Genomic DNA, 26274 nt, shown 5'->3' on the forward strand with positions numbered 1-26274 from the left:
CAAGAAACTGTCCCTGCTGAACTCTACAATTACACTATTATTTAAAAAAGGAAGTATTAACGACGTCAACAACTATCGCCCCATAACTCTGACCAGCAACATTTACAAGATCTTCGCAAAAGTGCTACTGTCACGCTTAACACCAATCTTAGATTCACAACAACCGGTGGAGCAGGCGGGATTCCGTAAGGGCTATAGTACGAACGATCATCTACATACAATGCAACAGCTGGTAGAAAAGGTCCAGGAGTATAAACAACCGCTCTACATCGCCTTCATTGACTTTACCAAAGCCTTCGACTCAATAGAGCACTGTTACCTATGGCAAGCCTTAGAGAGAGATGGTATACCGCATAAATATATAAGGCTACTGAAAAAAATGTATGAACGTAGCACAGCAAGGATACAACTTGATCAGTTAGGACAACCACTGAAAATAGAGAGAGGAATAAAGCAAGGTGACTGCTTATCGCCAAAATTTTTCAACTGCGTTCTGGAAAACATCTTCCGAAAGCTAAAATGGCATCAAAAAGGTATAAGGATTAATGGCAGATATATGAGCAATATAAGATTCGCAGACGACATAGCGTTATTTAGCACCAACGAAGAAGACCTACAAGCAATGTTAGACGAACTAAATACACACTGTGGTAAAGTCGGTTTAAAAATGAATAAAAGTAAAACTAAGATCATGTCCAACACAGGTTGCTCGACCTTTATAAGTCTGGAGAATGATATCCTAGAAACAGTAGATAGTTTTACGTATTTAGGAAAAACGATATCGTTCAAGAGCTCTACCCAAGGCGATGAACTAAATAAAAGAATTTCGAATGCGTGGAAAAGGTACTGGAGCTTAAAATACATTTTTAAAAACAAAAAAATATCACTGTCCACTAAATCGAAAGTATTTAACACATGTATACTGCCAATTTTGAGTTATGGAGCACAAACCTGGGCACTAAATAAAGAAGAGATCAAGAAAGTAAAGATAGCACAAAGGAAAATGGAAAGGAGTATTCTCGGAGTGAGGCTGGTAGATAAATTAAGAAACGAATGCCTAAGGAACCGAACTAAGCTGATCGATGTTATCAGACAAGCGAGAAAACTGAAATGGAAATGGGCTGGTCACGTATGCTGTATATAACATCAGCATATTATATCATGAAGTTATATATGGAATGGCTATAATATTTAAAAAAGAAACAGTGAAATACAGATTTTTTACCTAGCAACACCACATACAAGCGGACCACAGACCAGGAATCCAAGGGGACAGCGTGACATTTCACAAGGTGGTGGCGTTAGTGCCATAATACCTAATCTGTGGTTAGTGCTGATTTTGGCCACGCGCCATAAGATCCTTGTTGCACTTTATTTATTACAGCTTATTTAGCGAACAGCGCACAGTACCCTTAAAATGCCACTAGTGGTAAAGTATTACACATTATTATTTTGCCGACTGCGGCAAAATAGTAGGCAAGGTACTTTGACAATTGGTTGTCAGTGTGGTTGTCAGCGTGACAGGTTGATAAAGGTTGTTTTTTCAAGTTTTTAGGTTATTGCTATTGCTAATAATAATAATTTATTATTGGTGTTATGTTAGGCAATTACAAAAATCTAATGCCTAAAAAAACCTAGACTTATACATTTTGACATCTAAAATGAGTTCGACATTAATAAATGTATTTAAAAAACTTAATTTAACCGCCGTCACCCAAATTCGACTGTGTTCTTCGGCCACAAACGCAGTCTCCGCTAATGATAAAAACAGAGATTTAAGCATAGTCAAAAAAGACTGGAAATTCCCTCCCCAGTACACAAAACCTCGTGAAGTGTGGATTGAGAACTTAGATTCGGTAGAAGAGAAGAAGCTTGGACTTTTCGAACTTCATCCGTTAGTATACGCAACTGTTCCGCGAATAGACCTTATTCATCGCAATGTAGAATGGCAAAAGAAATATCGTTGGGTATCATGGGCTCATACAAAGACTAGAGCTGAAGTCAGGGGTGGCGGAAGGAAGCCCTGGCCGCAGAAAGGTTTGGGTCGTGCTAGACATGGTTCCATCAGGTCTCCACTCTGGCGAGGCGGTGGTATCGTTCATGGACCTCGATCCGGAAAAACACATTTCTTCATGTTGCCATTTCATATGAGGATTTATGGTTTAACATCAACCTTGTCTGCAAAATTAGCACAAGATGACCTGCACATTGTGAAAGATTTAGAACTGCCCACGGAGGATTCTGAATATTTCATTGATCTTATAGAGGAAAGAAATTGGGGTCCTTCTGTACTCTTAGTAGATGAGTAAGTAGTCACTAAGTCTAATACTGTTTCACTGAGATAGCTTGTGAGGTAGGGCGTGAGTTGCAGAAGCATGACAGTTGACTTTATATCACTGCCAACCTCATACAACCTGCACTTTATCTCAAGAGCTATCTCAGTCAAGACTCAAGAGGTACACCTTAAGTCTAATAGCTTCATTATACTAGTTAAGTGTGAAAGTGCAAAATTAAAAGAACTACAGATTTTATTTAAGTTGTCACTAATAAAATAAAAGTGTAATTCTAGAGGTTCAGTTTTATTTAGTTAAGGCCACCTATCTTAGTGGCTAGTCATTTGTGAATAGAAATTGAATTAAATTAAATTCAAAAACATGATGTAACATTACTTCGTTAATACTGCAAGTTTGCTTGAGGTTTCATAAAAAGTGGCAACATGTTTCATATGAGTGTTACAAAATTGATTATTTGTTTCAGTTCCGATTATGCCCCACGAAATATAACAGTGGCAACAGATAATCTCCCACATGTCAATATAATGCCAGTATATGGACTAAACGTTTATTCAATGTTGAAGCATGACACCTTAATTCTAACGCAAGCTGCTGCAGAAAGGATTGAAGAAAGAATACTAACCCATATGAATTCAACTATGACACAGCAACAAACGAAATTTAAACTTAGTCAAGTATAAATTATAATATTTTAGTGAAAATAAAATAGATGTTCATATTAAACTTCTTTTATTATTCCCAATACTTGTAAAAATATATTACGCTATTATACAATTATCATCAAGTACAATATTTTAGATAAGTGTAACTTACTAATGCTGAGTTTTCAAAACTTGAAATGGAAATTGATTTTATTTAATTACATGGATTTTTGTGATTAGACTTCAAACTACTGCATTAGTAATTTAATTTTTTTTTTATAATAAGGCTCTTTTCAACTGAAAATGAACAATATGCTTTTGACCAATAAAATTATTGAGAGATGATATAGGTAATTCAAACTTAAACTCAAAATCATTTATTCAAAGTAGGTACTATTGTATACCTTTTAAAGGTCAGAATTGTTAGATTTGTAAGATGATATAGTGATGATAATAATAATTAATTAAGCAAACTTAAAACTAAAGCCATAAGGGTTGCAAACTCATGTCAAGTCATGAGATAATAAAATTATTACTCCATGTAAAATTAACCTTATTGGTCTATTGAACATATCATCATCATCATGATCAACCCATTGCCGGACCACTACTAAGCATGGGTTACCTCGCAGACTGACAAGGGTCAAGGGACTGATCATAGTTTGTCATGCGGGCCCAGTGCGGATAGGCAGACTTCTCACATCTTGTAGAACATTATGGAGAACTCTCAGGCTTTTTTTTATTCACTATAGGTAAGCGCTTGACCACAATCACACCTGATGGAAAGTGATGATGTGTTCTAAGATGGGACGCGTTTACCTAGAAGGTGCCTATTCACTCTTGTTTGGCCTGTAGGTTTTCTTATAATATTTTCCTTTACCGTTAGCAAGTGATACTTAGTTACTTAACACAACTCTGAATAGTTAGAGGTGTGTGTGAATCGAATCTGCAACCTCCTGAATAGAAGGCTGTCTTTACCACTATGCTATCACTGCTTGAATTGAACACTGCTCCAATTCTGTGAGAATGCAGGCTAAGTATTTGCCAAGCATCAAACAAAATAATATAGTCCAAAATAGATCGATCAATGATAGTAAATGAAAATTGATGTGATTACAAAGTTTCTCATTATAAAATAAATAAATCCTTAAATATCATGCTGTAGTAGGTGTTTTCTTCTTTTTGACTGCATGCTTCTGTTGCATATTTGTAGCCTGAAAAAGAATAAAGATGACTTTTTCAACATTATATTTAAGTACAAAGATCTTTTTAGGGAATTTGAAAACACTAGTTCTGACTTAGAAAAATGTAACTACCGGAACAATGGGGGTTTTTAAGATGGTGGTAAATTTTTAAAGCTTAGACAGCAAATTTTGTGAAGAGAGACCTTTGAAAGCCCTAAATGTGTATCAATTTGCTAAACTACTAGTTTCATAGTGACCCTGAAGTCCTTTCCCTTCCCTTGGTCCAATATACAATAATCTAACTGTACAATACCATCAAATAAGGCTAGAGACATATTTGACGTAAGATCATTGGGCCAATTTGGAAATAAGGTACTAATTTCTGTTCAAATTAGTTCAATAACACATTTTTTTTTATTTATTTTTTAGATTTCTTCTAAAAAACCTTTTACCTTATTGTTGCTTTGAGATGCAACACTTCCAACCATCTTCTGTCTAATATTCCAGCGCAAGTCGGACCAATCATTCTCTCCTGGTACATTTGGCTTGTATTTTGCCCAAAGAGATGTGTAGTAATGATACAGAGATACTGGGTCACTTTTCCTTTTAATAAGCTGTTTGGAAACTTTGATTACTGAAAAAACATTAGGTAATTTTTATCTTAGACTGAAATTTTTAGTTTTAATGACTATGCCTATTCACTCTTGCCTTGAAGGTATTTAGATTATACACATAATATGGGTATTTAATAAGTCTTAGTACCTATTTATTCATTTGGTTAGTAATTCATTTAATGCTTTTTTACACAACCAAAAATATGATGATGGGTTAGTGTGAAAATAAATAAGTGCCGGATTTCTACATAAATAATGAATTGGAATTACTTACAGTTACTACTAACAGTTGATTTAGGTATTTCCTTTTGTATGTCTGGCTGTTTGTCAACTCGGACACAAGAGCAAGCTCTCCGAGGGGGTTTGTCATCAGATTTTTGCTGAAATAGACTGGGTGCTGAATGAACTGTTCTTACATGAGTCCGTTTTCTTAATCTCTCACAATCTCTATTACAGTTTACTTCTGCAGATTGTACCCTAGATCTAGTTCTTGAAGAGAATGTGCTAGCACTATGCAACCTTTCTGGCCCTAAAACTTCAGAATACTGTGTCTTAGCACTGAAATTGTCGTCTTTGTGCTGCAGGTCATACTTTATGAGCTTTTTTAAATCTGAAATTAAAGATATCAAAAAATGAGATGTATTAAGCAAAAGATGCGTTAACTTTATGTTACTTAGTTTTTAAACAATAAAGTTGACTGACTGACTGATCTATCAACGCACAAGTCAATACTGGACTGATTGGGCTGAAGTTTGGCATGCAGATAGCTACTATGATGTAGACATTCACTAAGAAAGAATTCTTGAAAATTCAATCCCTAAAGGGCTAAATCAGGGGTTTGAAATTTGTGTAGTCCACGCAGACAAAGTCGCGGGCATAAGTTAGTTTAAATAATTGTGCTGAGAAATGCAAGGTTATGTGTAACCTATTAGTAATAAAATGTTAATAAAATACGTAAACTTAAATCAAAATTAGAACTAAAAAATTAAATTAAGTAACTATAAAACTTCATCGAAACCACAGCAGCACACAGCATTTTACCCAAGATATTGGCAGGACTCTCCCTATGAAAGACCAAATCAATTCTTTGTCCAAGGTAACTGCCACCTTTTGGGCTCTGGGTCGACTCAATAACCCTTATTGAAATTTCCTCAAAAAGAGCTGGGCCCTAAGGTCTCCACGCCAAAAGGCACAAATATGAAGCGCTCTCATTCATATTTACGCTGCTTGGCGTAAACTCTTAAATCTTATGTATGATCCTTACCAGTTATGAAGTATTTTAAAACTTCGCCACTTATATTGCGTATACCTAAATTATTTAAATATCTCAGTATTTCCCTAGCATCTAACTGTGAAGTAATCTCATAATAGTCGTCAGGTTCAGAATCCATTTTTATAACATAAAATGATTGTATTCTGTAATAATTAAAAATATGTTTTTCTAAACCACGTGTTAGTGTCCAAATTGTAACGCCTGTGTTTGAAGGTTTTATCGATTGTTTAATACTTTTTATTAATAAAAAATTAAGGATGTTATCATTGATTTATTGAATAAATTAAATTAAATAACTTTGAAATAAACTTAGAATCAAATTAACGAACTTCGCACTTCAAAAATCAAAATAAGTTGAAAATGTCACTGTCAAAGCCAAAGTCAAATTGACATTTCAATTTAGAAACCTTTGAAACAGACAAAATGTTCCTCGTTTTGGTGGTGGAAGCGGGTAAAATTGGCATAATACGTACTGACATGCAGGACTTAAGGTGGAATCGACGGGCCTGCCTGCGAAATTCAAATTTAATTTGGTTTTTCGCATTTTTAAACTAATACGACAACGTAGGCTTATGGCATTTTCAATTGCGACAATGGCAGTATCATCCTCACAGGTTTATATAAAAATCTTTACTTGAAAGGGTCCAGGTTAAGAAATTAGCTAATCGACTAATTCTGACACATTAGTCGATACTAGAGCTAATTTCTTAACGTCTCATGCCCCTTAAATCGCAGTAACTACCTATGTATAGTCCGTACAAACAAGAACTCAATCACCATTTTCACTCTACGTGTTATCTGTCATGTCAAAAGTATAGTTCATCTTTAAAAATGCTTGAAATTGAGGACTTACCTAAATCGTACTTTTGACATAACACTTTACACATAACGTTGAAATTGCGATCTCATTTTGTACGCATTATACAGATTTTCTGACGATTTTTTATAGTTAATTTTTATACCTTAATTCGCTGATAAAAGTGACCAAAAGGGAATTTGAATTTGGATATCAGCTACAAAACAAAAAAAACCGGCCAAGTGCGGGTCAGACTCGCGCACCGAGGGTCCCATTATCATGAGGGTATCATTTTCGACATTTTGCACGATAAACCAAAAACTTTTAGGTACGCTTAAAAATTAATAAAAACTTGTTTTAGAATGCCCTTTCATATGATACTCCACTTGGTATAGTTATCTTACTTTGAAAATTGAAACATGTTTTAATTTTTTTTTGTGCTGAATAATATTATGTAAGGATCTAATATACGCCACGAAGTTACTATGAACGTAACAATATTTTTAGCTATGTCTACGGTATAATGTAATCATAGATATGTAAATGTAATGCCCATTGTAAATATGCCCTAGCCCCTGGTCGATAGACAAAAGAAAGAAGGTGATCAGCTGTGCCCTAGTCCCTAGTCTCGTTTCATAGAACGATCACGTCGCATTGCTCTACGCACTTTATAAAAAAAAAAATATATACGAGTTAGATACTAGGTACAATACCTATATTTTAATGTTGTACCTATTCGGTTCATTTGTTTGTTAGTTCGGTTTAACAATGAGGCCTCGTCTGCGTCACATGCAAATAAATTTAGGTTTATTTTATCTAAACTAGTTTATTTTGCAAATTACATTCGGATATTTGGTTAATTAAATATTCTATTTTACAATAAATTTACTTAGTTTCGGTTGTTGGCCTGTTTTCGTGTTGTGTTTATTCTGCGTTTTCCAACCGCATGCAAATTTCATTAAGCGCGTTATAATGTTATTATACTAAGTAATTGAATTCCTCTATTCGAGGTGGTCTAAATTAATTTTCCAGCAATAGGAAATTGAATGCATGTCGATCTGTGGCGTCTCTCTTTCCTATTACTTATACGCGCCTGGTCGAGATGGCAATCGCGTACATAGCTATTTTAATTTGTATTTCCATCGAATAGTAGCAATTTGTTTCTTTGTTTATTTATTCTTTCTTCTTCGCGCACTCAATTTGTACGACCAGTATTTAAATACGTCCACGCACGATGCAGTGCGGTTGGTGCGGTATTTCTTACTCTTAAAAAATTAAAGTTTGCATTTAGGTAGATTCTCTCTATGACGTAGAGTGCCTCTAAAAAAAGATTATGAGAAATGACAACGGAATCTTTATTAAAAACCTAAGGACGTGTATTCCTCTCGAATGAGACTTGAATCTTTCGGTTTTTAATTCGCTATTTGACCGTTGAGTTATTGAGAGTTTACATAAATTCAGCAGTTATATAGCTTCTTGCACAATTTCTAGAATATTTTGGACTTTAACTAACTCTAAAATGTTCTAGTAACTTAAATATAAAGTCGCGAACTGTATCTCTAATAGACATCTTGGTATCATCATTATGTTCCAAATGAAAACACGAACTAGTTATCAAAGTTGAAAGTTAAATACTTAGGTATTCAGTTTTGAACTTGTACAAGCATTATTAAGATCCTTGTCTTGTTTTACCAACATAATGGAACAATGTCGGATTAATATAGCAAAGTTGTTTGAAACTCATTTAAGTCTCTCTTTACAACCTTTCTAACGTATTGGAGAACGCCAAGGTCTTATAAATTGGGGGTCTCAGGTTCGAATCCCGACAATTTCATTCTGATAAAGCCGTACCAATTTAATAAGTTCCAGTAGGTACAATGCCACATACGAGTAGAAACAGCTTAGAGGTAAGTACCTACTTAATATATAATGTTTAATTAAAAACCGTAGGTACTCAATCATATTCTTAATTATGCTATTAGATGTATGTTATAAATGATTAGATACCTGGTAGGTAAATACAGTACGTAAGTATTAAATACAGCACTTGGATCATAATATAATTTTGTAGAGCTCTAGGTACTATATTATCTTCTATCTGACTCATAACCGAGCACGAATTTTATCCGCTGTGAAAAATGACCATAACAATTATTATAGTATATCTATAATAGTAAGTAGGTCAGTATCACACTAATATTATAAAGGCGAAAGTTTGTATGTGTGTGTGTGTGTGTGTGTGTGTGTGTGTGTGTGTGTGTGTGTGTGTGTATGTGTGTATGTTTGTTACTCCTTCACACAAAAACTACTGAACAGATTGGGCTGAAATTTAGAATGGAGATAGATTATATCCTGGATTAGCACATAGGCTACTTTTTATCCCGGAAAATCGAAGAGTTCCCACGGGATTTCGAAAAACCTAAATCCACGCGGGCGAAGTCGCGGGCATCGGCTAGTAGAATTATAATTGGACGAAATAAATAATGAGCGAAGATGATTCCTAGTTCCATGGGTCGTACCTATTGCAGCTTAGCCCACTTCCATCTTCGACTGAATTTCACTTACCATCAGATGAGATTGCTCTTAAGGGCTAATTTATCATTGAATAGTAAAACCAATAAAATTATAAGTAATATTATTTTGGGCTGCATCGGGCAAATTCAAAGGAGAGTGTAGAGGTAGAGAGCTTAGCTCGATTGCGTTGTTTTATTCAGTTTTCAATTTAAAACGGGCTGAAATTTCATGCATATAGGTCTAAAACTGCAGGAATAAACTGGAGAAAGTGCTTTTGCACTTGAAAATGTACATTAGCGTAATGTAAGAACGCGATTAAAAAGGAAAATTGTTTTGAAATTACATCCTACTATGCTATACAAGCGTCCCGCCATGTTCCTTACATTGTCGGTCCAATTTTATCTATTTTACGATTATAACTTATCGGTTTGTACTAAAATGGTTCAGTCTCAGTCGTTACCTATATTCTGTAATCATAGTAGGTATGACTCCGTAAACATAAAAATCGATTTTTATTAAAGAACACTATTTGTGATCCTTTCTTCCAGTATTTATAGACTAGTAATTTCAGCCCGATTCCAGTAGTCTAAGCAGTGCATTGCTCACTCAGTCAGTCAGTCACCTTTCTTTTTATAGTTTTTTTTAACGCAATGCAATTTTTTTTTATTTCGATACAAATTTTTCCAAATCAATATCTGAAAGAACTAGAGTATTGCGCATTTGCACAATATTCGATTCATTTGTATAATTTATTTAATTTTTCGCCTCCAGCACTGCAAGTGAATACGGAAGTATGCACGGAGTAGCGCAAGAAAATGCTCGCATTTGATATTTGTTCAGTATTGTTTGTTCTCGCTGAAAAGGTCGTCGCCGGCGGCAAACAGCGGCGCGCCTGGATTGCATAGCAGTTGTGACGCATAAGTACCTACGAGTATAACGTTGCTCTATTTGCTATGGAGTAATCACGGTTTTATTGTTTGCCAAGTTCTGATCCGACAAAGAACAGATGAGACAGGGAAGAAAACATAAAAATATGGTCAAGACGAGATGGCGTCAGTAATTAGTTGATCACCGCCGCTCATGCATCTGCAGCACCAAAAACCGCCTAATGCATTGCGCCGGCTTTTTATGAAAGTTTAGTGAGAACACCGCACCTAATCCTATTACTTAGGTATCCACCTAAGCGGAGAGGAGAGGAGATGTGTTCAGTTGACTAATCAGATTACTAACAGCTGATGACCTGAAAAAATTATTCGGTCCGCATTGATCCTTTTTCAGCCCGCACATAAAATTCACCATTTTGATTAAAAAAATATGTACCTAGCCAGTGACATTTGCGCCATCAAGACGAATCTAATGACGTATCATTTACTAAAATCGATTTTAAGCCGTTAAGTACGGACATATACATACAGGTCAAACACATAACCCTCCTTTTGGACTTCGCCGCAGTCGGGTAAAAGAAGGATAAATTCACTGACATTATATCAATGTAGAAGAGCTTGAACCATTGGATTTAGAATCTTGAGATTTTGTTGGTTTTTCTCGACTAATTAATGAAGGATTTTCAGAAATTCCCCCTGAGTGAACCCGGGACGAGTTAGCTTGTTATTTTAAAAGTAAATATATAAAAGCTAAAAGAAAAGTTAAAACAAAAAGCAACGTCACGGCTTTGAAATTTCATTGAGAACATTTTGTACGAGAGCTTTTCTCTTTTCCCCGAACGACGTCGATTTTATTCGTAACAATGCAATATGGCGTATTGTCACGTACATCCCTCCCGACATTTATTTGATGTCTTAATAAAGTGCGACCCGACCTAGAACGTCTGGCCTCCATATCAATAAGTGAGCGTTGAATTTAATGAAATTCCTTTCGACATTGTTCGACTGCCTAGCGGGTAATGTTCTAGCGGCTCAGTATTTCACAGTTCACACCTACCTACCCATAGTTTTATTACGGTGCTGCGATTTGGTACTTAACGACTTTTAAAGGTTCTGTCATCTGAAGATTCCGTACCCGAACGGTGCCAACGTTATAACTAAACCTCTGCTATCCGACCGTCTGTCTGTTCATCCGTCCATCTGTCCATCTATCTGTCTGTCCGTCCGTCTTTGTCAGCGGGTTGTATTATGAACCGTGATAGGTGCAGAGTTGAAATTTTCAGAGTGTATATTTCTATTGTAGCTATAACAACATTTCAAAATAGCCGGTAAGAAAAAAAAAACAAGTACTATCTTGTACGATGACACGTAACCCTCCGTGTCCGTGTCGTGCGAGACCGACTTGCACTTGACCTTAGGGTCTTACTCATACCAACCACTCTCTTTGTGTCGTAATAATCTTACTAGGTCGTGCCCTTGGATGAATTAGTGTTTAATTCATCCAAGGTCGTGCCCCATTCCCAGCCCTAATCAAAATGGTCCCTACTTACCATAGCATTGGTGAAACAATACCCGGTTGAATGGCTCTCTTTAAAGTCCATCACCCATTCAGTTACTGGTTAAACTCGACGTTGCTTGACCATGCAATAATCTGCATTGTCGCAACTAGGTTACCCCTTCTCTATCTAAGGTAAAGTCACACACCGTGTCTGTTTGACTGAAAGTGTGCCAAGTGTAAGACACCTGTGCGAAGCCAACTCCACTCAGGTAGTACAGAGTGCCTAACTCAGGAATTTTAACCTACTTTGCGTTCTATATACAAAATATGATGTATTCAGGGCTACCTGAATACATCATGCCTAGTAGGGTATGAAAGGTTCAGGATTATAGGTCAGGAGTTCAATAGAGAGCCATGATGCAGCATACTCGTCGAGATGTACCTAAACGAAAGTGTTGGCGGGACTATCTCCGGCCTTCATCGATTCCGTACCCTTTTACATTATATCTGATAAAACTTTTCGTCCCTTACATAATAATATAATCTAGAAAAGTAAAGGAGCAGACGATATGAACTATGGGCCTACTTGCAATAACATTTTTAGAAATATTTATTATATGTATAAGAGAAGGTAGTTATGGCTCGGCCATCCGTTCTCGATTAGATTTGTTAAACGTAAGCATTTTGTAGCGGTGGCGACGGTGCGTCGCATATAAGTATTAGTATTAAAGTAGCCTCTATATCGGCAATACGACTTTAATTTCTCCCTTACATATATATGTACCTGGTGAAAATCCCAGGGTAAACCGGTAGCTCCCGTCGAAAAAGCAAAAGTGGCGCAGCCTGGTGAGGATTTTCCGGAAAAAAAATCCGTAGTTTACGTGGTTTAGGAAAATCCAAAACGAACCTCAAAATTTAAAATTCTTTTGCGTCGGTCAAGCCAAGAAAAGCAATGGGAGTAGCGGTGAGGGGGTGAGTGAAACTTTTCGCCAATCCTTGTTCCAATTTCCCGTACTTTTCATATTAATAATTATTATAAGTAGTTGTTATTGTAGAGATCAAACCTTGCTCACTATAACATTGTATTGTAACGCCTGATATCACCGGATGGACTTATGCGGTCTTATCTCTATTCTAAGAATATGAATGTGCACAGAGCACTTACGTACATAGAGGCTTCATTTAAATGAAATAAATTTTTTAAAAAAATTGTTGAAAATATAGAATTGTAAGTTAAAAGGAATTGAATATCATTAAGTTTTATTATTTGAAAAAAAAAATACATAAGTTTTAAACTTATCTTATTGTAGCACACTACACTTTTACTCTATATTTTATAACTTATACAAATTTAATTTCTAATTCTATAATTTTATTTTATCTTTACATTGTGTGTTCTACTGTGTTAAATGTGTGATTATACTTGTAAGTAAAAGTGTTTATACGAAAGCCAGTTGCATCCTCTGAACATTTCATTACTCTATCATCATGGAAACAGCGGCCGTCTCATCGGTACCTAAAGAAATTGTGCAATTAATCCCTTTGTTTGGTGGTGATAAAAGACAATTAAATCTTTATTTGCGAAAATGTCAATATGTGATTGATCGGTTTAAGGGGAGTGATGAACAAAATCTTTACGTTTTTAATGTTATAACGAGTCGCCTGAAAGATGATGCAGCTGCGCTTCTCTCCGAACGGGAGGACATTGTTACGTGGTCCGCATTAAAAGATTTGTTAATACAGCATTTTGGAGACCCGCGCAGCGAAGCTTGCATAAGTGTTGAGTTAGAGTCATTAAAAATTTATCCGGGTGAAAGTTTCCTCGACTTTTGTAATAGAATCCAAACTGTGCGTTCGTTATTGATGTCCAAAGTAAATGCATGCGACGACTTGGAGATGAGACGTTCCAAGGCAATTATATATAATAACACAGCTCTTAACGTGTTTCTGTATAATCTTCCCGAACATATGGTTCGAGTTATTAGACTAAAGGCACCCACTTCTTTAGAAACCGCCTTGAGTATGGTGCTCGAGGAAGTGAACTTCACGGAACAGTACAAGACGCGTAATCGTATGCATGGTAATAACCAATTTACGAGTTCGGGTTCAAGGCCAGCGATCGCCCAACCGTTTAGTTACAACCCCGAACTACCATCTCATTCCAAATTCAATTTTAATAACGCTCAAATGAAGATGCCTCAAATGCAAGGTCAAGGTCAACCACCACCAGTCATGGGTTATAGACCCCAATTAGGTTTTCAGCCACAACAATTTGGGATTAGGCCCCCACATAAACTTGGGTACATGTCCCCACAACAATTTGGGTATAGCCCTCAACAACAATTTGGGTACAGGCCTCCACAACAAGTTGGGTACAGGCCTCCACAACAATTTGGGTACAAACCCCCACAGCAATTTGGGTATAAACCACCACAACCCCAACAACAAACTAATGACGTATCCATGAGGACAGCACAGCCTAAAATAAAACAAGATTTTAAGTTAAACGAATTAACTATGACTAACGAGGAAGACAACTTACCTCATAACGATTACTATGAAAATGACTATCCAAATGACATTAATTTCGGTTATGACGTTGACACAAACCAACTAAAATATTCTAACGCATCTTATCATGAATCAGAATCAAGTTGTATTCCAATTATAAATAACAATTTAAATTATATAATAATACCTGCAAGTTCAGAACAGCAAGTTACAAGTAAGTTACCTGTCGATCAACATTCAAGTGATGCTGTACTTGATTTAATTAAAAATGATAAACAAAATAGCAATGCTGATGCTCTATCCAAAATTGAAATTAATGCTTTAAATTCAGACAAAGAAAATCCGTCATTAATAGTTAACGTAGATGAAAAATTGAGTCACAGTGATTCATCGACAGTAACTATATCAGATTTGAGTCGAACAGCGACCGCTAGTTCTATAGAATTTAATGATAAAAATGTAAATGATTACCCGGTGTTGTCAGAATCTAGTAAAACAGATACCATCCATTCAGCTATAAATCCAGAGTCATCTGGGATACCGATTTTGAATGAGGCCATAGATACTAAACCTAATCAAATTCTAGTTTTTTCGTGGTTTAAAAACGAAATGCAGGTAAGCGATCTCTCACGTGATAAACAGAAGGTCTTAGAAGTTTTCTTACCAACAGACAACCCTGAATTAGTAAAGGAGTTTTTGATAAAGCATATAAAACCAAAAATAAAGTATTTCATTTATTTCGAAGAACAAGAACATCGTAGGCTATTCAGTAATTTAATAATACAGCTTTTTAAAAAAGGTCTGATAAATTTTTATGAATGCACAGAACGAGTCGTATATGTTCAAGATGAAGGAGAACAGAGAGCTATGATAAACAATTACCAAGAAGGAAAAACATGCCATCGTGGCATTAAGGAGAGCTTAGTTAGGCTTCGTAGAAATTATTATTGGGATAAAATTGTAGCAAAAAAGAAAAAGGTTAGGGAAAAGAAAGGGGGTGAAGCTAACATTCAGTTTTCTAAAGGAAACATTGTTTTTGCAAAGGATGTTAATAAGCGTAAAAGTAGAGATAAACCAAGATATGTTAAAGCGAAAGTTATAGGACATTCTGAAGGAAATATTTTACCCATAAAAGTACGAAAAAGGAACACCAAAACGCCCATTAAGAACATTAAACACCCTCCGCAAGTTTTGTTGTGTCTTGCTAGTAGTGATGCAGGCGCAGGCCCTCCATCTACAAAAACTTAAGTATATAAATTGTCTCTAAAATGTTTGATAAAAATACTGTAATTAATGTAATTTGAAACAATGAATGTGAACTCTGTTCATTTTCATAATTGTTTAACAAAGGTTGAAACTTTACTCAAAAATTTAGCTGATAAGCGAAATAATTGGATTTTTATAACTTATCTTACAGAATTATTTAGTGCATTTACAAGTAGTTTTCGTACTATCTTTGTTAGACCGAGTGAAATTGAAACAGCATTAGCGTTAAGTAAAATCTCTATTTTACATCAATTAATTGTGAACTCTATAGAATTACTCTATCATTTAAATGTAATTTCTTACTCCAATAGCATTTGTGTAAAGTCATTTATAAAAATAACCAGATTACATTTATAATAGAAATACCGATTACTGATAACTCAACGTATAATTTTTACTTTAAGATAGATAAGATTTTATTTTAAGATATATTCCAATACCAATTTTTCATGAACCTCAAAATAAAACCCTGGCTATCATTCCCAAATATCCTTACCTTTTGGCGAAAGGAACCAAATACTTACCGCTTGTTAAACCATGTCAGTCATTTTCTACCGGCAATCAGTTCCTGTGTACTGCAGACAACCGAGCGTTGTATTATGAACTCACCTGTATAGAGCAGCTTATGAAATTCGAAGATGACCTTATTTCCTGCAAGCAGCATCAGGTCCAGATCGAAAAGATTAAGGTTCAGCAAATCAACCCAAATAGCTGGCTCCTCTATAGTAGACTGAGGACGACACTGACGAAGCGATGCGGCCATGAGGTCAGCAAACAACTTGTATTTGGCACTTACCTGATCACAATCGACGAACCGTGTGAGCTAGAAATTTATGGAATTCGCCTCCACCATCGCACTATTGTAGAATCAGATAATATAAAGAGAATTCCAATTATTACACTCCCTCAGTTAAAAGCAAACGCGACTTTATCCGGTGCAAGTGTAGTTAATATGGAAGAAATTAGTTTAGATGAAGTGAAATACATGGCCTTTTCATTAAAACATAGTGCTGTTGTTGAAAGTGTTTTAAACGATCAAAAGGACAGTAAATTCAGTGTAATTTTAGGATACCTGACATCAGTTAAGTAAGAGGTTTTGTAGTTTTAAGTATTTTTGTGTTCTTATGTTATGTCTGGCTGAAATCGCCAAAATTTTCATTATTTAAGAAAAATCATCGGAATGACTCTAAAAACGATCCTTCCGATAATTTTCCTCTTAGGGATGGAGGAGTTATGGCTCGGCCATCCGTTCTCGATTAGATTTGTTAAACGTAAGCATTTTGTAGCGGTGGCGACGGTGCGTCGCATATAAGTATTAGTATTAAAGTAGCCTCTATATCGGCAATACGACTTTAATTTCTCCCTTACATATATATGTACCTGGTGAAAATCCCAGGGTGATCTAGTGGCTCCCGTCGAAAAAGCAAAAGTAGGTATTTAATTTTTTAAATAATATTATGTAATGTGTTTGTTTGTAAGTTTATCGATTCCTACACAATTTTAAAATTACACTTTTTAATTTTTTAACCCCCGACCCAAAAAGAGGGGTGTTATAAGTTTGACGTGTGTATCTGTGTATCGGTTTATCTGTCTGTGGCATCGTAGCTCCTAAACTAATGAACCGATTTTAATTTAGTTTTTTTTTTGTTTGAAAGGTGGCTTGATCGAGAGTGTTCTTAGCTATAATCTAGTTTTCTAGCTTTTCTAGTTACTGTAACCTTCACTTGTCGGGGGTGTTATAAATTTTTAATTTACACTTGTTGTATTATTGGTTTCTACGTCATGACTCTTGATAAATTCTATAATTCGGTGGATGTATCAAGCATCAAGAAAAAAGATACAACTATGCAATGTCAAAAAGTTTCATAGTGTAACTATTATAATTAAGAGGAAAACCTATGCGAATGACATTGACGATTTCACCTTCAAACTAGCAATTTTGACATGTCATGACCCTCTATTGACAATTAATCAAGCAGACATTTCAATCTGCGAAATTTACGCGGACTTTTAGTATTTTGACGTAGGAGGGTAAAAGATCCAGTAAATGAACGAATAAGGACTACCCTGACTTTGACCTAAAATTAAGATATATGAGAATCGTTCTATATATAATTTTTATATTTTTTTTTGATCTGTGTCTATACACAGTAGGTATACACTCTTAAATTATTTAAATATCAAAAACGCAAAAAAATGCGTGGTATTAATTATTATAAATTATTTTATTTAACAAAAGGATAAATTGCCAGTAAATGAACTGGGAATTTCAGTGAATGAACGAACTCTATCTAGTGCATAAACTCTCGATTCCTATTAATAAATTCTTAAGTATATTTTCGGCTTGGAATTCAAAAAAAATTGTCAGATTTTCAGTTTTTGACTTATTGTATATTTTTTTCTACATTTTGCGCGATAAATCAAAAACTCTTTTACATAATAATAATAAATAAAACCTGTTTTAGAATGTATAATAGAGCCCTTTCATATGATATTATCCCCTTTGGTATAGTTATCTTAGTTTGAAAGTCACCTAAATTTTCTGGAAAACAGTCCAAATGACTACAGAGAAAATGAAACTTAACGCCCTTGTTGCATCCAAGTCGCTGGAAGTGCAACATCAGCTACTGAATGTGTTAAGAGTAGTGAGAATAATATACCGTAACACAAGTGTCTGATGTTATCAGATTTGTTCCTTTGAGCCGAGAAGCCACATGTTCTGATGCTTTTTAGACAATCTAAGATCTCTCATTAAGTGATCCAAATAATTTTGATTGAATGGTCTAAGTTGAGATGTAAAAAAGTCACTACATCGTCACTACCTTCTGAAAGTTCTTGAAATGGTAGATTAGAGGTACTGGGTTGGGGCTGAGGTACAGATTTATCACCAGAAGTCAGAATCGTTCAAATTGCAGACTGCAAGTTACAATAGAGCCGCTTGGAACAATTTTTTTGCTGTTTCTTCTGGTAATATTCACAACGCAGAAATAATAATCATCATGGTGTTTAGATGGTTCGCGCCAAATTATAATTTTTTTTTTAGTAAAAGTAGTTAACTATTCTTATTTGCTCATAAACGCAACGAGGAAATACAGCTTCCACATATAAAAATTGGAGTCCAGGCCTTGCTGTTAGCTGCTAATGGGTTCTCAAAGTAGCCCGAGTATGCTTGTTTTACTGGGCACAAAAGGAAAGAATGAAAGGAGCTTACCCAGTACATCTTAAAAGATCCGTTATAGATACATGCATCCTGCCATGCCTTACCTATGCCAGCCAAACATGGGTCCAGACAAAGAATATAAAAGGCAAGTTGCATAAATTAAGCAAAAAATATTCAAAGTGAGAATTGAAGACATAAGAAAAAAGACAAAGCCTACAGACACCTTGAGACATGCCCTAAAACTGAAATGCAAATCGTCATATTGTATCGATTTTTACAGATGAAAGAAGGACAGGTAGGTAGACCGAAGACGCGTTGGTCTAATGCTATTGTGCAAATCGCGAGAGAAAATTAGCTTGATAGTACCAAAGACAGAGAGAAATGGGGATACCCAAGAGGGATCCATATCCAAGAAAGAAGAATACCAGAATAAATATAAAAAAAATTCAAAAGAAAAATAAAACCGACTTCAAAATCACAAACACTAAAAAGTAAAAAATAATTTAAGTTATTGTGGTTTTTGAAGTCGGTTTTATTTTTCTTTTGAAAATTTTTTATTTCAAAATTTTTAGTGGCCCCACTGTACTATAATAATATGCCATGCCCAGCTAAAACCCTACTGTTTACTAAGGAATTACACTGATCGCGAGCAATTTGCTCTTATCCATTGAGGAGATCTCCATCCCAGCTCCATCTCAGAAGATATTCATCAGAACTTCATCAAATTTATATGGGACCACCTGCAAAGTATACCTAGCTTTTCAAAAAAAAAAAATTTCCAAATCGGTCCAGGCGTCTTTGAGTAATCGGTGAACATACATTAAAAAAAAAATTGAATTTGCTCTTATCCATTGAGGAGTTCTGTTCTCCATCTTCAAAGATATTCATCAGATCTTTACCAAATTTATATGGGACCACTTGCAAAGTATACCCTATCAAACAAAAAAAAATCCAAATCAGTCCAGGCGTCTTTGAGTAATCGGGGAACATACATAAAAAAAAAGATACCGACGAATTCAGAACCTCTTCCTTTTTTTAAAGTCGGTTAAAAATATACTAAGCTTTACTAACATGGTGTTATACCACAGAGTAGCAAACAGAGGCAAAGCTTCTAAGAAGCGAGCAAATTTTATAACTATTTTGGTAGGGTTGGCACTGGAGGATACAATTTAATTAACAATAGTTATTTGTTCAACAAGATGGTAAAGTTTGTTTTTGTTGTGATTGCCTAGTTTAAATATCGATCTTTAAATATCGATCAATAGATCTAAATATCGATTTTGAACGAAATCGGTCAATTAACAAAGAATTTCAAAATGGCGTCGACTTTTTTAAATTTTGGTAACAGTTTCTTATTTTGTGATCGCAGGGAGCTCTAAATATCGATTTTGAACGAAATCGGTCAATTAACAAAGAATTTCAAAATGGCGTCGACTTTTTTAAATTTTGGTAACAGTTTCTTATTTTGTGATCCCAGGGAGCTCTAAATATCGATTTTGAACGAAATCGGTCAATTAACAAAGAATTTCAAAATGGCGTCGACTTTTTTAAATTTTGGTAACAGTTTCTTATTTTGTGATCGCAGGGAGCTCTAAATATCGATTTTGAACGAAATCGGTCAATTAACAAAGAATTTCAAAATGGCGTCGACTTTTTTAAATTTTGGTAACAGTTTCTTATTTTGTGATCGCAAGGAGCTCTAAATATCGATTTTGAACGAAATCGGTCAATTAACAAAGAATTTCAAAATGGCGTCGACTTTTTTAAATTTTGGTAACAGTTTCTTATTTCGTGATCCCAGGGAGCTCTAAATATCGATTTTGAACGAAATCGGTCAATTAACAAAGAATTTCAAAATGGCGTCGACTTTTTTAAATTTTGGTAACAGTTTCTTATTTTGTGATCCCAGGGAGCTCTAAATATCGATTTTGAACGGAATCGGTCAATTAACAAAGAATTTCAAAATGGCGTCGACTTTTTTAAATTTTGGTAACAGTTTCTTATTTTGTGATCCCAGGGAGCTCTAAATATCGATTTTGAACGAAATCGGTCAATTAACAAAGAATTTCAAAATGGCGTCGATTTTTTTAAATTTTGGTAACAATTTCCTGTTTTGTGATCCTAGGGATCCTCAGATATTGATTTTGAACAAAATCTATGACAGTTCAAGAAAATAGATTTTAAACACTATTTAAATTATTATCATTATTAGCATTAAATTAAATGAAAACACGACGCGCGACGTGTACTGCAGCCCCTGAACTTGAGCACAGGCCGAGCCGGTATAAACTTATTTCTCTCCGTACGCGACGTAGCGCCTGTGCTCACGCACACACGCGCCTCAAGCTTGTAGTAGTGTACCTATCGTAGCGCGCTTGTATGAAGCTTTGACTCTGTTCGCTACTCATGTGGTTATACAACGCAATACCACACTCACAAACACTCGTACAAACATACAGACAAGTATATACTCACACACACTCACACACACACATGGACGCACGCACACGCACTTTTGAACGGTTTGAACGGAACACGGTTTTGAAATTGAAATTGAAAAAAGTGTAAGAATTTGTAAGAAAATATTTAAAAAAGGTATATCAGCCGGTTTTTTATTCCAGGTCTTAATACATGTAAAAACGTCCAATCTGTTCATTTACTCGAGCCTTTACCCTAGTACCTAATTATATCGACCGCCCCATATCAAAACAAAGTAAATGTCATTTTTCCGAAAATCGTTTTATGTCATAAGCCTAACTTTCATAGTATGTCCCGTTGTATTGTAAGGACACCCACATTAAAGTAAAATTAAAAGCTAGTAAGTCGCTTTGACCATTTTAAAACATAGTAAGTCTATGAACTGGCTAGGTTTTTATAGATTAATGCGCCTTACTAAGTTTTTAAAAGGAATTAGATTAAATAAAATAAATATCACCCATTATCTAAATACCATGTCAAAACAGTAAATACTTAATAATGCATTAAAACTTAAAAGTAAGATAGGAAAAGTCAATGACCTCTACATGTCAACTGTTAAATATGGTTTGCAAGGGAAATACTTTGCATACTTACATAATGTTTTTAGGGTTCCATATCTCAAAAGGAAACACGGGACCCTTATAGGATCACTTTGTTGTCTGTCTTTCTGTCCGTCTGTCCGTCTGTCGTGTCTGTCAAGAAAACCGATAGGGTATTTCCCGTTAACCTAGAATTATGGGCAGGTAGATAGGTCTCAACTCTCATAGCCCAAGTAAAGGAATAAATCCGAGAACAAATTTCGTGATTCTAGATCAACGGGAAGTACTGTATAGGTTTTCTTGACGGACGGACGGACAAATGGACAGACAGCAAAGTGGTCCTTTAAGAGCTCCGTTTTTCATTTTGAGGTACAGAACCCTAAAAAAAATGATGCACATGTAATGAATAAATGTGTAGGCCAGTCTTCACACTAAAATATTTAAACCCCTTTAATTTAAAAACTGTCATAGCCTAGTGGTTAGAACGTCCGCCTCCTAATCGAAGGTCGGGGGTTCAATCCCGGAATCACGCACTACTAACTTTTCAGTTATGTGCGTTTTAAGCAATTTAATATCACTTGCTTTAACGGCGAAGGAAAACATCGTGAGGAAACCTGCATACCTGCAAGTTTTCCATGTTCTCAAAGGTGTGTGAAGTATGCCATTCCGCATTGGACCAGAAAGAACTACGGCCTAAACTTCTTTTGAATTTAAACCACTTACTAGGTTTTGATCTGAGAGAGAAATTTGACATTAATTGACAAAATTGAGAGACCTAAGCTTGTATAAGAACACAGAAGTGTCATAATTCGTGTTCACTTTGCCTAACGTCTCTCAGAGAGCAGAGAGAGATTTAAACTGTTTCTTATAATCACTGGCCATATTTCAAATGCGAAAGTGTGTTTGTTGGTTTAATATTCAATCACGCTGCAACGGAGCAACCAGTCGACGTGGTTTTTTGCATGGATACATTTAAAGACCTTGAGAGTGACATCTCTCTCCGCATCGTATTCTTTATTGCTGAGGGTTGTGACCTCTTTCCATTATTCCTACATGTAATGGTAGGTTTTCTTGGGATAATAATGCGGTGGTTTCAAAGAGCCTACGGAACTCGACTAGAAAAACGAGATTTTGACACTTAGGTTTAACGGTTATGAATTAGTTATTAATATCAGTGATAAAATTGATTAGGGCTGTCAGGTAAAATGACATTTATCTCGGAAAATCAAAGAGTGTCCACGAGATTTTTTTCCAAGTTTGCGCTACTAATTACATATATTATGAAGAGGAAAGGTTTGTTTGTTTGTTATCGATAAACTCTGAAACTACTGAACTACTTGCACTTAAGACATAATCATCAACATCAACCGACAGACGTCCACAGTGAACATAGGTCTTTAATAGGGTCTTCCACATGCTACGGGTTTGCGCCGCCTGAATCTTTGCGCTTGCGCTTGACGACAATCATGCTTTAAAGAAAGCAATGATGAGGTCCAAGTTGGAGCACGCTTACCTAGAAGATGCCTATTCACTCTTGGCTTGCAGGTATCTAAGGTATATATGGCAGGAAACACGGCCGCCGAAATGGCGTTCCAACCTTTAGGCTCTCCCCATTGCCCGCAGCATGAATCTGAGCTTTCTTATGAGACCCATGGTTATATTATGTACATATAATATCTCATAAGAAAGCTCTAACTCACAATCCAGCTAAGTCCAATTTCGAAAAAAGCTAGCTAGCCGACAAATCTAACTCAGGCAGCCTTCGGGAACCTTCGAGATGTCTCTGTTCAAAATTCCTCAATGCTTGAAGAACAGTCTTTGAATAGTGCATATTGTCAGTGATGAAATATGGATCCGAAATATAGGTCTTTTTTTTGTACACAGGAAATGCCTGACGCATACCCCTCCGTCATGTGGGGCTTGCACCAAACTTGCACTACTACGAAATCCATTTCGGAACACGGCACCCGGAACGAGGCGCGCTATCTCCTAACATAGGTATAATACCTATTTAGAACACTTACTATCTGTCATCATAATCTATGACAACCTCCGAGTATTTACCTGGTAAAACCGTAACTTTAGAATAAAATTTAGTATATAAGCAGGCTTCATTTAGAAATGAAAAAATCCCTATTTTATTTTTCAACGATTATAAACACAACTTTCATTCAAAAATAATAAGCTTAAATTCATTTTAAATAATATTTTGCGACGAAATGACGCGCGCAGTCCGTCCGCCATTAGAGTCCAGTGGACACTGAATTCCATAGAGCGCCTGCAAGAAAATAAATAGCACAGGAAGTTTTTTGGTTAGTTTTAGATTATTTAAGAAACGAAAAACATTTAGTATAAAACTAACAGTTAAAATTGATTGCTAAACCTAAACATATCATTTTCTGGAGGTTGGCTTCAAAGTATCAAGATGTTAAAGAAAACTTTTACAGAACAAGTTGCGAACAGCAATGTTTTCAACTTGGTTTTTTTTTTATTGGGATAATGTATACTAAATAAAAAGAGGCCCTTATAATCTTCACAAACTGAAGTTTTTAATTGCATGTATTTAATAGCTGTTAATGCTTTAGAAAAATAAACAATTTACTTCAAAGTACAGCATTTTTGCGATTTGTCAAATAGCAATTACCTTAACGGAGTGCCGAGGGTGTTATCAGGTTATCGTGGGCATACTTTTCACTTTTTTATTACTTTGTAGGCGCTTCTAATGATTATTAAGATTGAAGCATGATCTAACCACTAGTAAACCTGGATAATAACTAAGCGGATACGTCATGATAGCAACCTTTAGATTAACCGAGCTTTCGTGGGAGTACTAACGATATTCTTGGACTATCAAGTGATATTGAACTACCTTCGACTACAACCATGATAACTCTCACTTACTGCATGTCACAACTACCAGCGTAACTAGGTAACCTAACCTAGCCTACCTAAACCGGCTCCTCCACCCCTACACCGGTCCCAAACCGACCATCTAACCTAATCACCACAATATCAACTCGTCTTAACCAACAGTACCACTTTAGGTAACCACAATTCTACAGTACGACAGACTATGCCTACTGAGAAGTTTCCTCGGCAACAACCGGACGAATAATGCCTCGCTACGCACAGCGTGTCTGATTTTATAGTCCAACGACGACAGTGGGGAGATGACGTAATGCTCAGTGAGCGAAGTGTTGACAGCTAAAAGTCGGTACCGCCGACATAATTATATAACTCTCATTTATTTATTTTGTACATTTTACCCTATTTTTAAAAAATGGTCAAAAATAACAGAAATAATAAAAAATTAAATACCAAAAACAACAAACACTAAAATAACAAAAACAACAGAAAAAATAACAGAAACACAGAAAGAACAAAAAATAAAATAACAGCAACACCAAAATCAATAAATAACAAAAACAAAAGAGAAATAAAGTAACAGAAACAACAGAAAACTAAAATAACTATTATAATTATTATTTACATCATAATAATTAATTAATTAAGGTTAGGCACACATACTCGCTTCTCCATACAAAATGCGCTGATTAATTAATTATTATTATCTATTCTACTTTTTTACTGTTCTCAATCTTCAATTAAGCCAGATACCGATTTATCAGTAACTGACTTATTTTGAAACTTACAAAACTCCAATCAAAGTTTGAGGTGTGTGATGTGTGTTAAAAAACTATATAAGAAATTCCAACATTGCAAAACATATAACAGTATGTTTAATAATAATATCAAATAACTTTATTTTGATATGAAACTATCCTATAACTATTTATAAGTTATGCAAAAATGAATGGAATACCAAACGTTGATTTGCGCGGTCAAAACATCGTGCATCTTGCTATTGAGCATGTCCCGCTTGTTGATTGAAATAGTAGACTCTCACACACGACCACGTAATACTGCAGAGTGCATTCATAAATAAAGAACTAACTGAATATACTGTCATGGTGATTATTTCACTGCAAAAACTAATAATGAAATACTAATATATTATGTATAGCATAGTTGATTTCAAGCTACAAATGTAAAAACTAGATATTATGTTAATCATTACCCATTTTATAAATGTGAAAGTATGTTTATTTGTTGGTTTTTTCGTTTGTTGGTTTGTTCTGCAATCACATCGCAACGGACCACCATGATGTACGGCGAGTGACATAAATTACTTTCATCTCGGACAAATCAAAGTTCCCACGGGATTTCTAAAGCCTACATTTAAGTGTTATTTGCCGCATGATTTGTACTTACCTACCACTTAGGTATACCGTATCGAGTGAATCTTCGCTAGTAGGTAGATATTATAACATTTCACTATAGTGAACGTGGTCTACGGACTAATGCAACACCATTCTTCAGTTACTCGAGAGAGAAATGAAAGTTTGGCGCGATTCTAAAAAAAGTACTTTATAAATATGAGGATCGATACATAAAATTAACAAACATTCGTCGCGGATAGTAATAGACTAAGTAGTAGTTACGTAACTAGTGGATGTTTTTAATTTTTCCATGGATCCACGTATACGCAATGAATTTGGATGTACAGAACATCGTTTCAAGAGCAAGTATGGCGAAAAAGATGAGCCAACGTGCATATTCAC

At 35.4% G+C, this 26274-nt stretch overlaps 2 protein-coding genes across 4 annotated transcripts; one reads left to right on the forward strand and one right to left on the reverse strand.

The window, feature by feature from the left end:
• Positions 1-1502: 1502 nt before the first annotated feature.
• Positions 1503-3017, forward strand: LOC123869913 (39S ribosomal protein L4, mitochondrial). The gene is made up of 2 exons (XM_045913002.1): positions 1503-2305; positions 2758-3017. Exons 1-2 carry the CDS (start codon positions 1662-1664, stop codon positions 2972-2974), a joined length of 861 nt encoding a protein of 286 aa, XP_045768958.1. The 5' UTR covers positions 1503-1661; the 3' UTR covers positions 2975-3017.
• A 774-nt stretch (positions 3018-3791) lies between these two features.
• On the reverse strand, positions 3792-26153 carry LOC123869914. 3 transcript variants are annotated; one of them, XM_045913004.1, is made up of 6 exons: positions 25290-25294; positions 7279-7285; positions 5998-6149; positions 5008-5343; positions 4572-4753; positions 3792-4149 (listed from the first exon to the last, which is right to left on the reverse strand). In XM_045913004.1, the coding sequence occupies exons 3-6, from the start codon at positions 6122-6124 to the stop codon at positions 4090-4092; spliced, it is 705 nt and encodes a 234-aa protein (XP_045768960.1). In that variant the 5' UTR covers positions 6125-6149; positions 7279-7285; positions 25290-25294; the 3' UTR covers positions 3792-4089. The 3 variants fall into 3 exon arrangements, with proteins under 3 accessions (XP_045768960.1, XP_045768959.1, XP_045768961.1); XM_045913003.1 differs by lacking the exons at positions 7279-7285; positions 25290-25294 and adding an exon at positions 26141-26153; XM_045913005.1 differs by lacking the exons at positions 7279-7285; positions 25290-25294 and adding an exon at positions 21529-21540.
• Between the last annotated feature and the right edge of the window lie 121 nt (positions 26154-26274).

The sequence above is a fragment of the Maniola jurtina genome, chromosome 11 (genome assembly GCF_905333055.1).
Source record: "Maniola jurtina chromosome 11, ilManJurt1.1, whole genome shotgun sequence".
Taxonomy (NCBI): domain Eukaryota; kingdom Metazoa; phylum Arthropoda; class Insecta; order Lepidoptera; family Nymphalidae; genus Maniola; species Maniola jurtina.

Bases quoted from the DNA above. Each gene is read 5' to 3' on its own strand.
- LOC123869913 (XM_045913002.1), top strand. From the start codon at position 1,662: ATGAGTTCGACATTAATAAATGTATTTAAAAAACTTAATTTAACCGCC. The intron at 2,306-2,757 runs GTAAGTAGTCAC...TATTTGTTTCAG, and splicing joins TCTGTACTCTTAGTAGATGA to TTCCGATTATGCCCCACGAA.
- LOC123869914 (XM_045913003.1), bottom strand. From the start codon at position 6,124: ATGGATTCTGAACCTGACGACTATTATGAGATTACTTCACAGTTAGAT. The intron at 5,344-5,997 runs GTAAGGATCATA...CTTTAATTTCAG, and splicing joins TTTAAAATACTTCATAACTG to ATTTAAAAAAGCTCATAAAG. The intron at 4,754-5,007 runs GTAAGTAATTCC...ATGTTTTTTCAG, and splicing joins ATCAACTGTTAGTAGTAACT to TAATCAAAGTTTCCAAACAG.